At 41.4% G+C, this 11,553-nt stretch overlaps 2 protein-coding genes across 4 annotated transcripts in view; one reads left to right on the top strand and one right to left on the bottom strand.

Annotated features, from left to right (window-relative positions):
- Positions 1-3,200, bottom strand: part of MLH1 (mutL homolog 1) — a 53,233-nt gene extending 50,033 nt beyond the window's left edge. Inside the window, 2 exon segments of the mRNA XM_024756122.1 lie at positions 1,096-1,186; positions 3,002-3,200. Coding sequence (XP_024611890.1) covers positions 1,096-1,186; positions 3,002-3,117 — 207 coding nt within the window. The 5' untranslated portion in view covers positions 3,118-3,200.
- Positions 3,201-3,508: 308 nt separating this feature from the next.
- Positions 3,509-11,351, top strand: EPM2AIP1 (EPM2A interacting protein 1). Of its 3 annotated transcripts, XM_024756590.1 has the most exons (3): positions 3,509-6,206; positions 9,487-9,515; positions 10,171-11,351. In XM_024756590.1, the coding sequence occupies exon 1, from the start codon at positions 3,602-3,604 to the stop codon at positions 5,426-5,428; it is 1,827 nt and encodes a 608-aa protein (XP_024612358.1). In that variant the 5' UTR covers positions 3,509-3,601; the 3' UTR covers positions 5,429-6,206; positions 9,487-9,515; positions 10,171-11,351. The 3 variants fall into 3 exon arrangements, with proteins under 3 accessions (XP_024612358.1, XP_024612350.1, XP_024612343.1); XM_024756582.1 differs by having other exon boundaries at positions 3,509-9,515; XM_024756575.1 differs by having other exon boundaries at positions 9,487-11,351.
- The last annotated feature ends 202 nt before the right edge of the window (positions 11,352-11,553 follow it).

Consider the following 11,553-nt stretch of genomic DNA (forward strand, 5'->3'; position numbering starts at 1 on the left):
TTCCACAATGGCTGTACTATTTTATATTCCCACCAGCAACATACAAGAGTTCCAATTTCTCAACATCCTTGTCAATATTTTAAATTTTTATTGTAGTTGAAATATTTGGTTTTTATTAGTTACTTAATTAATTATAACAGCCACCCTAGTGAATGTCAAGTGGTATCTCACTGCAATTTTTATTTGTAGTTCCCTAGTTACCAGTCATGTTGAGCTTCTCTTTATGTGAGTCTCATGGCTTTTAATACCATCAAAATGGAATACACCAAATTTTTATCTCCAGACTCACACATGTATCCAACTAACAGGCATCTTAAGTTCAACATACCCCCAAATGAATTTCTGATCTTCCCCCAAACCTGCTTGTTCCATAGCCTTCTCATCAGTAAATGGCAACTCTTTTTTTTCTATTTGCACAGGCCAAAACCTTGAAGTCATTCTTGACTCCTCTTTTTCTTACTCCCTGTACAAGCAAATTCTGAGAGCTTTGGTCTCCATCATCAACCCAGAATCTCACTGCTTCTTACATCTCTGTCACAACCAAACCGGTCCTGTCCGGTCCTTCTATCTTGTCCTGCTACAGTCTATTTTCTGCATTGCAGACAAAAGAGTTCTTATAAAACTTGCCAAAGCATGTCACCTCTTTGCTCAAAACCCTCTAAAGAGTATCCCACCTCATCCAGAGTAAAAGCCAAATATTTTACAACATCCTACAAGGTCCTACATGCTCAGCCTGGTTATCCTTCAGACCTCATTTCCTTTTAGGCTTCCACTCCCTCCACCACCCATTCTAGACATACCAACCCCCTTGCTAGTCCTTAAGCGTGTCATGCAAGCTTCCATTTCCTGGTTTTTGTGTGTATTGTTCTCTTTGCTCAGGACACTCAACCTTTAAAGTTTCATGACTCGTTCCTTGACCTCCTTATTCTCCTGAACAGTACCCAGCATGGAGTAGGTACTCAATAAATATTTATTTTTCAAACAATCCCATCCATAAAAGCCTAAAGTTTCCAGAACAGGGAGAAGTCCCCCCACTTCCTGCAGATGTAGCACACGAAGCACACAAACATCCTGCCGCTCTGAGGTTTTCCTTACCCTGATCCCGGTGCCATTGTCTTGGATCTGAATCAACTTCAGGCCTCCCTCTTTAATAACCACTTGAATACTTGTGGATTTTGCATCTAAACTGGCAAATCAAACAAAAAAATAATAATTTATTAGTCTGCAACTACTCTAATGTACATATTTTCATACGAGTCAGGGGATAAGAACAAATTCCAGACAAATATAAGACTCAGTGTGTTTTCCTTTGTCTCACAGGCTCTGTGACTACATTGTTATCAGTTTACATGCTGTCTGAGAGAGAGGGAAGGAAGAGAGGGACGGAGTGGGGAACCATCATTTCCAATAGGACATTCAGCAATTTTTCTGTTCCTCTAGGAAAAAAAGAAAGGGAAGTTGGAAATGGGACCTTTTAGGACATGCCTCTTTCTTACCTACTTTTCAACTAATTCTACCATCTGTTACTTAAACTTTATTCAGCCTCACGTTCCTAAATGATCCTTTAAAAATGTCATTAAAAAAATTCTAAATGTTTTTCTCTACTATTTTCTTTATGCAAATATATTTATGTTGGGAGAAAGAAAAAATGGCAGTGCAGAAAGCTCTTTAAGAAGTCAATACATCTTTTTATTCCTTCAAAGAGTAACCTACAAGCATAGAGCACCTACAGAGCTAGAGAAAATAAATCCAGACTGAGGCTGCATGAGAAAGAAAAGTTTCCTCCTCCTCACACAGAAAATTCTTTATTCAGAAATAAGATATTAAGTTACTTAAATATTAAAGATCTTTCTCAGGAGCCCCTGAATTGAAGTTGTACTTAGCCGTCTTGACTTACGTATTAAAAAGAGCATAACTGGACTCCATACAAAAATCTCTGCTTAGAGAATTCTAATCCACTGATCTAATATGTGTAGTGTTGCTGTAGTCTTCTGGCACAGTACAGTAACAGGCCTAAATCGTTCTGTCAGTTAATTCTAACACTGCAGAAACAAAAGCCAGCCTTTGTGAATTTAAAGTCAAAAGGAGAAACCATCCCCAGTCTCCCTGCTCCTTCTTTTGTCTACCTTCTAATTCTCTTCCTTTCTCTCACTGGTCCTTTCAGACCCACTGTTCTTTCAGTCCCATTACCCACGATGGTTGTTTGTGTTTTCACAACAATCCCTTTACAAACCTACCAATCTTCGCTGGGACATTTTTTTCCTTTTAACGTATAGATTTTTATTAACATCAATGCATTTGAACACAAAGGATCTGACATAACGTTTAGGTACACTATGAGCCTCTGTCCTTTTTAAAGTTTACAGTTTACACCCAACTTTCTTTCCACGTTTTTAATCTCCTCCTTCCACAAGGTTTGTGTGACAGTTCTAAACTTCAGAATCCATAAAATCAGATATCTTCAAAGTGACCCCGCAAAAAGTAAAGGGCAGGAAAATCCTAAGTGGGGTCAATCACTTGGCAATAGGGAAATCACAAGTTAAACCCCAAGTCCACCGAACTCTCCTAAAATCTCAGCAATTTATTTAGAATAAAACTCAAAATGAATCGTACTTCTGAATGTAGATGGATGACTTCCGGAATAAGCAAGAAACTGATAACACATAGTAACCTCTGAAGGATGAAGGAAGTTTTTTTCTTTTAAATTATAAAATTTTTATACATTTAAAAATTTGCACCTTCCGCATATATAATTTTTAAAGGACTTCTCTTAATGACAACATGAAAATATTGTGTAACCCTCTCCTTGCCCCGCAACAACCCTAAAGTCTCGCGAGGACGCTCGAGGACCCGTGAGGGGCGAAGGCAAGACCCCCGGCCTCCGCCGCCGCGGCCCTGCGCCGCACACGCCTTGGCTCCGGGCAGGGAGGCGTGTCCGCCCTATCCTGAGCATCGGCCCGTTAAGTCGTAGCCTCTAAGGAAGCCTTGACTCCCTTCGTACCAGTTTTCTATCATCTCCTTGATAGCATTAGCCGGGCGCTGGATAACTTCCCCTGCCGCGATGCGGTTCACCACTGTCTCGTCCAGCCGCCGGATAACCCCCGCTACCAGCGACATTTTGGCGCCAGAGGAGCCCGAGTCACGGAGAGAAGCTAACTGCAAGTGCCTTCAGCCAATCCCCTTAGAGCTTCGTGCCCACATCTTTCCATCCACTCTGCTGACGCCGTCCTGCCCCACCCTCTAGCGGCAGCGCCGCTTCCGGGACAGTGAGCTATTGATTGGGCAGCGTGAATGCCAGTCAAGGTCGTGAGTTCCGGTTCTCTTAGTCCCGCCCTAAAGCGGCTTCTGTCCACTTTGCAGCTAGAAGGATGTGCGCCTGCGCACTAAAAACCGCTGTCCACTCTTCCTATTGGCTCATGTCTGCGGCTGAGGAATACGAAATCTCCAGCCAATAGGAACAGAGGTGTCGGAGCCGCAGGTTGGTGTCCCCAGCTGGGGTGATCTGGCGCAGAGTGGAGGAGGCGCTTGCGGCTCGCTCCTGCTCCTCCCCTCTCCTTGCGGCCTCCCGGAGGTCTGCCCAGCTCCTGTGGCCTCCCGTGAAATGTGGATGACGCCCAAGAGGAGCAAAATGGAAATCGACGAGTCTCGGGGGTTCCGGGCCGAGTGGACACAGCGGTACCTAGTGGTGGAGGCTCCGGAGGGCGAGGGAGCCCTGTGCCTGGTGTGTCGCCGCCTGGTCGTAGCCACCGGCGAGCCCGACGTCAGGCACCACTACGAGGCCGAGCACGACTATTACGAGCGGTATGTGGCGGAGGGCGAGCGCGCGGCTCTGGTGGAGCGTCTGCGTCAGGGCGACTTGCCCGAGGCCGCCCCGCTCACTCCGGAGGAGAGGGCTGCTCGTGCAGGTCTCGGGCTCGCCCGCCTCTTGGCCTTGAAGGGTTGCGGCTGGGGCGAGGGGGACTTTGTGCACCGGTGCATGGAGGTGATGCTGAGAGATGTGCTGCCCGATCACGTAAGCGTTCTGGATGGCATTGATTTATCTCCGGAGATCACGCGGCAGAGGGTCCTGGACATTAACCAAAATCTACGCAGTCAGCTTTTTAACCGAGCCAAGGACTTTAAAGCCTATTCCCTTGCTTTGGATGACCAGGCTTTTGTGGCCTATGAGAACTACCTCCTGGTCTTTGTCCGCGGCGTAGGCCACGATTTGGAGGTGCAAGAAGAGCTTCTGACCATAATCAACCTGACTCATCACTTCAGTGTTGGTGCCCTCATGGCGGCAATCCTTGAGGCCCTACAGACGGCAGGGCTTAGCCTGCAGCGGATGGTTGGACTGACCACGACCCACACTCTGAGGATGATTGGTGAGAACTCAGGACTGGTGTCATACATGAGAGAAAAGGCTGTAAGCCCCAACTGTTGGAATGTGATCCATTATTCAGGATTTCTTCACTTGGAACTGTTGAGCTCCTACGATGTAGATGTTAATCAAATCGTAAATGCCATATCTGAATGGATAGTTTTGATTAAGACCAGAGGCGTTAGGCGGCCGGAATTTCAGGCTTTACTAACTGAATCTGAATCAGAGCACGGTGAAAGGGTTAATGGACGCTGTCTGAACAATTGGCTTAGAAAAGGGAAGACTTTAAAACTAATATTTTCCTTAAGAAAAGAGATAAAAACATTCTTGGTTTCAATAGGGGCGACAACGGTCCATTTCACAGACAACGAATGGCTTTGTGACTTTGGCTTCTTGGTGGATATTATGGACCACCTTCGAGAACTCAGCGAACTATTGAGAGTGAGTAAAGTCTTTGCTGCTGCTGCCTTTGACCATATTTGTGCCTTTGAAGTGAAGCTGAATTTACTTCAGAGACATATTGAGGAAAAAAATCTAACACACTTTGCCGCCTTGAGCCAAGTTGTTGATGAGCTTAAAGGGCATCTTCAAGAAGACGAAAAAATACTCGATCCTGATAGGTATCGAGTGGTGATCTGTCGCCTACAAAAAGAGTTTGAGAGACATTTCAAGGACCTCAAGTTCATTAAAAAGGACTTAGAACTTTTTGCAAATCCATTTAGCTTTAAACCTGAATATGCACCTATTTCAGTAAGGGTGGAGCTAACAAAACTTCAGGCAAATACTAACCTTTGGAACGAATACAGAACCAAAGACTTAGGGCAGTTCTATGCCGGATTGTCTGCTGAATCTTACCCGATTATCAAAGGGGTTGCCTGTAAGGTGGCATCCTTGTTTGATAGTAGCAAAATCTGTGAAAAGGCTTTTTCATATTTGACTCGAAACCAGCACACTTTGAGCCAGCCATTGACAGACGAACACCTCCATGCCCTGTTTCGGATTGCCACCACTGAAATAGAGCCGCATTGGGATGATCTTGTGAGACGAAGAAATGAATCAAATCCATAAACTTTTGAAGTACAACATTGAAACACTCAACAAGAATCCAATTCTAAAAGCAAACATCTGTTTGATTTTCAAGTTTACTAATTTGGATTGTGGGAAAGCACCACATTATTCATCCAAATTGATCACAATTCAAATTCTTCAGACATATTTTTTTTTCCATCTCAAGAGGCAGCATGGGACTGAAACATGCAGACACCTTTTTTTAAAACTTAATTTGACGGCAAAGTCATTATCTTTTGCTTTTATGATACAACTGTTTTTAAAGACATTTAGTACTAATAATGTGAGTTGAATTAGAAGTCTGTTTTTAAGGTGTTTCGAAGAAACTTTAGCTCTTATTTTAACAAAGTGTTAAAATTCTGATGCATATAGTCTGAAATTATCAACTGCTTAAATATATGTTTGAGCCAATTTGCAGAAACTCACATAGCAAGTGCAGAAGTTTCTGAAAAGGAGGAACGTACATACAGTGGAGGTATTTTGTCAAACTGTCAGAATGTTTGAGACTATTTTTTTTAGACATATTTCTGAGTCTGAAGTAAATATTGACATATTTCCTCCCTCTCACCTCCCTCCCACCCGCCCTAGCGATAATGATATTACTAATACAGAAAACAAGCACGTAAAATTTTAGTCAGAGGAGCAAGAATTTTTTTTTAATTGCTAGTTTAGGAGGCTTCCTGCAGTCTGGAGATCAGACTGACCAATTTTTGGAGGTTTCCCCTGAATTTTTCACAATTGGGTGCTGTTTTATGAGCTTGCCTACTAAAGGACTACGGTAAGTATAGACTCTTAGGGGTTGCCCGCTAGTAATTCTTTTTTCTACTCTAGACAGTTTGGCCCTGTCAAAAAAGGATGAGGAAAAAAAGATGTTTGCATCCCAGGATCAGGAGGTGTGAGATATTTTAGCTAATTTGTCCTATCTGCATGAGTGTTGCAGCTTTATAAAGAAACCCTGCTTAGAGGAAACCCTTTATTTTAAAGTGATGTAATATCAAATGTTGTTTGTCGCTGGAAATGGATTTATTATAAATCTGACACTACCCCACACATTGTGTATTTAACACAGTGCACAAGTGGAAATATTTAACTCTCAAGAAGCAGCTTTATTTACAGATTGTAGCACTTCCGTATTTCTAAGCGAGACATCTGCTTTGTGCTAAAACAGTAATTTTCAAACATGTTAACCATGAAAAGGAAATCTTACAGTAAAGCCAAATATGTGAAATGATTTAAGAAGAGGACCCAACTTAGAGATCCTCTCAAGTACAATTTGAAAACTTGTGTTCAAGTCCTGTCTTAACAATTGTAATGCATTTTTCTGTGGCCACTAATTCAGCAAATTCAAGGCACCAGAATACAAACAAGAATTTAGAAGGAACTGAAGCCTGAGCTATCAAAATAGATGCCATAAAGAGCCCAAGAACCAAAATTCTGCCAGTGGTTCTCAACCAGAGACGGTATGCCCTCTTTCCAGAGGATGTTGGGAGACATAAAGGGGACTGTTTTAATTGTCACACTTATTGAGGGAAGTTCTGCTGGCATGTCAGCATGAACGACACCCCGTCCCCCACAGTGCATAGGACAGCACAGCACAATAAAGACTTATTCCTCCCAAAGTGCCAGTAGACCCCCTGTGTAGATTCTCTTCTATTTCGAGGGACAGGGCAAATTACCGGTAGAAGCAGAATTAGAAGGGCAAGTTGGGAAGACTGATAATACTTGATAAGGGACACTAATTCCAACATTCCAAGTTTGGCTGGTAAGATGCAATCAAGGCCTTGCTAGGTTCTGGTAGCTCACAATAGCATTTATAAACCAGTAATTGGTATTGAACCAGATTAAAGGGCTCTGTTCTATTATACATATTGGTTTAGGGCAGAAAAGAACGTGTAATGTATTACTAAGATACTTAGCAAGAAGGGTCAAGTTAAGATTTGGGTTAACAGGAAGTAAACTTAAATATCTGGAAAAACAACATAGTGAAAAACCAAACAACAACAAAAATCTACCGGTAATTTCCCAGTAGTTTGGAGTATTCTCTTTCATGCAGGTGCTTTATTGAAAGGGTAATTGGAAGACCTGAAAGCTGCTTCTGCTTTCTAACCCCAGTTCCTTAAATATTGAACTCTTGTACAGTTTGTGAAGTTCCACTCTATATATTTTGCTTAAGGTAATAATAAGATTAGTTATATAGTCAGTGAATGTGGGGGAGGCATAAGCTAAGAATTTTAAATTCACCCTGAACAATAGAGAATTGCCATAAACTAGTCTTTGTAAAAAAGAAAAAAAAAGTGTGTATTTTACTGTTTTCTGTACTAAGTAATTCTGTAACTGCATGGCAGTCTTTAAAACTTTCTTTTTATAAAATAGTTGTTAACTAGTCCTGTTGTATCAGTGAATATAGTTAAAATAAGTACTATTTTTTAAAAACTCTGTGTCCCCATATCTCCCATTCCTACTGGTTTTCTTAAAAGATTTGTCTGTGTTTCCACTGTCCCGTATTGCTGCTGAGACTGCTCTACCAAGCTTACTAAGTCCTTGTCAATATTCCTACCCTCTTTACACCACTGGCCACCCTTCATTAAATACTTGTTTAGTTTGGCTTCAGAGAGATACCATCTCCAAGTATGCTTTCTCAGTCTTCTTTGCAGGCACCTCTTTCCCTTAAACATCTGTGTCCTTGGGATTTTTAAATTTGGTTTTAAGCTGTCTTATTCTACATCATCTCCGTAGCTGATCTCTTTTTTCTTTCATGGCTTCACTTACCAACTTTATGCAAATGACTCCCAAATTCATATCTCCTTTCTAGACCTTTCCTGATTCCTATATCTAATTGCTAACTTAAGTCCACTTTGCTGTCTCATAGGCACCACAACATGTCCTTGACCTTGCCCCCCAAACCTGCTCCTCCTTTCCTGGTCCCTCTCTCAGTAAATGGCACCACCACTGCCAACCATTCAGTTGCCTTGACCCAAGCCCCAAACCCAGTTAGCCATGACTTTTCCCTCTTCATCCATCACATCCACTCACACCTTTCTGTTAAGCCTGTTGCCTAAACTTTCCTTGATTCTACAATGCTACTATCCTGATCAAGGCCATCAACCTACCTATATTATAGTACTGGCCTTCTCAGGCTCCAGTTCTCTGGTTATGATCCCTTTCACAGTGCAGCCAGATTTTTCCAAAAGACGTATCTGGTCATATCACTCCTCTGCTTTCACCACTGCTCTTAGGATACAGCTGTTCAAGTTTCAGTTTATATGCCACTTCCTCTAGGAAGCCTTCATCAATACCCTCTAGACTAGGTGCCCCTACTGTGCACTCCCTAAATACCCTGTTCTTCCCCAGCCATATACTTAGCACACTTTGTTGTTCCTTCTTATTGATCAGTGCTAGACTGTAAGCTTCACAAGGGCTGGGACCATATATATGCCTGCACACTGCTATATCTAGTGCTTAGCACAATGCCTGACATTTCAATAAATGTTTGGATGAATAAATACTTGTATAGTGCTTTACGATCTTTGCAGCCCTTTCATAGTCTCCTTTGACCTTCACAGTGGTCCTGCTGTACCTGCTTGCTGGGTATTGTTATCCACATATTACAAATCAAGAAATGAAACTAAGTTCTTTGTGACTAGGGAATTGTATTCCTAGAATTTAGTTCAGTGCTTGGCATGTGGCTCAAATATTTACTATGTGAATGTTGTTGAGGAAACAAACTTAGATTGCAGTTTGCCCTAGTAAACGTAAGTAGTAAAGCTGAGTATACTCACATAAATCCACCATGTAATATTGTCTTTACCTCCTTGATGTAGAAGTCTTAATTTTTTTTTTTTTTTTTTTTAATTTCTAAAGGGAGGCTTGCAAAGGAACCTGGATGAGAAAGATTGGACAACTATTTAGTGGACTAAAACAATACCTCAGTAATTAAAAAGTTGCATTCAGTATTGGAAAAAGATAGTGCTGCTTAAGAGTTAATATCCATTTTCCTTCTGTAAGCATCAACCCTAGGAGAAAATGGCATCTTATTTACTTGCTCTTTTCCTTTACAGATAATTTCTGGCTCTTCTGGGATTTTAAAGTAAGTAAATTTAACAAAATGTTAGAAGAATGACTCAGTCAGCCCTTCTGGTCACTAGATATTCAGTTCACTTGCTTTCCTACCTGCAGAATGTCCTCATCACCTCCCCAAGGAAGGTAACCTGAAAGTGACATCTGGTCAATATGTACTTCTTAGATTTGCTAACGTTTCTTTGCTTTCTTGTTTGCATGCCTCTCTGAACTTACTTTCTGGGTAACTTGGGCTTTAAGGCTTTGTGGGAGAGCCATACCCTTAGTCTCTTTTTCCCTGAGCCATTTTTTTCCAGTTTAAGGGATTAACCAGTGTTACACTCTTAGTTGGACTTTTCATCTGAGGCCCATTAACTAATTCAGAGGTTTTAACAGTAGGTGTGATAGTCATCCAGTGATTTGATCCTTGCTGCAAAAGTGGGTTTTAGTCAACCTTTGGCGTATAGGATTTCTCGCTTTTATCTCTTTGTAATTGAGAAGTAGCTTCTTCCTACCCAGTAAGTACTTGAGTTTGTGAACTCTCTTTATTCCCTTGCTTTTTTGCTTACAAACTGATTAATTCTTTTCTGAGTTCATCTCTTTCCTGTCTATTTTGTCAAATGGGGCCAACAGCAACCATAACATATTTTGTTTTCTTGTCTTTTTTTTTTTTTTTCTTGAATAAGGTATAGATTCTCTGCCTTCCAGGTTCTCTCCGGACAGTTTCATCACTCCATTAACATGCATCGCCCCTGCATAAGTTATTTCTTCCATCTTCCACTAGCAATTTCCTGAATGCCTGCCAACTAAGCCAATGTTCAGTATGCTAGGTTTTTCGAAAACAGAACCAGTTTCTGTATCAGAATGGGCTAGGTTGCTGTGTGGTAACAACCCCAAAATCCCAGCTTTTCTCTTGTAGTTTGGCTAGGGGCTTTGCTCTAAGTCAGGAATTGAAGAACTATGGCCATGGGCAAAATCTGTCCTGCTGCCTGTTACTGTAAATAAAGTTTTATTGGAAAATAGCCTTGCCCGTTTGCTTATGTATTGTCTGGCTGCTTTTGCTCTACAGTGGCAGAGTCACGTAGTTGTGGAAGAAAGTGTCTGGCCCACAAAGTCTAAAATATTTACTGCGTGACCCTTTACAGAAAATGTTCACTGATCCCTGCTCTAAGTGGTCCTCATTCTAGGACTCAGGCTGACCAAGCAGATATCATGTGTGGTGTGGCTGCTCATTTTGGGAAATGAAAAAGTCTGACAAATCACTTATAGGCCAGCCCTTAAAGCACTTTCACTGGCCAAAGGAAATCACATGGCCACACCAGAGTTCAAGGAGGAGTGTAATCCTTCCTCGTGCCTTGGAAGAGAACCCGAGATACTTGGAAGACAAAACTACCGACTACACATATAGTTATATCTCCCTATTTATAAAATTTCTTTGAAAATATTTTTTCTTTTTAATTGAGGTGAAATTACATTCAGTAAAATGCAAATATTTAATGTACACCTCAGTGGATTTTTATATACACCCTTGAACCCATCACACAAATCAAGATATTGAACATTTCTCGTACCCCGGTCAGTGCCCTGTGCCCCCCCCACACACACAAATAACCGCTATTCTGACCTTTATCACCATGGATTGCTTTTGTCTGTTTTAAAGCTTCATGTAAATATAATTATATGTACTCTTTTGTTCAACATTGTGTCTGTGAGTCATCCATGTTGCGTGTAGCAGCAGTTCGTTTTTTACTTCTGTGTAGTATACCATTGTATGACTTATACCACAACTTATGAATCCATTCTACTGTTGATGGAAATTTTAGTTGTTTCCAGTTTGTGGTTATTATGAATAAAGTTGCTATGAACATTTTTGTGTCTGTCTTTCAGTGAATGTGAGCACCCATTTTTCTTGGTATTCTCCTTGGTATATACCCTGCTTCCATACTTCCCTCATAATTATTCGCACAGCAACTAAACTGATGCTTAATTTTAAAATATAAATCAGCATTCCAATCCTCTGTTCAGAATCCTCCAGCGGCTTACTATCACAATTAGAATAAGATCCAATG

The sequence above is a fragment of the Neophocaena asiaeorientalis genome, unplaced genomic scaffold, assembly GCF_003031525.2.
Source record: "Neophocaena asiaeorientalis asiaeorientalis breed wild unplaced genomic scaffold, Neophocaena_asiaeorientalis_V1.1 scaffold265, whole genome shotgun sequence".
In the NCBI taxonomy this organism is placed as follows: domain Eukaryota; kingdom Metazoa; phylum Chordata; class Mammalia; order Artiodactyla; family Phocoenidae; genus Neophocaena; species Neophocaena asiaeorientalis.

Excerpts from the sequence above, each read along its gene's own strand:
- EPM2AIP1 (XM_024756582.1), top strand. The coding sequence starts at position 3,602 with ATGTGGATGACGCCCAAGAGGAGCAAAATGGAAATCGACGAGTCTCGG.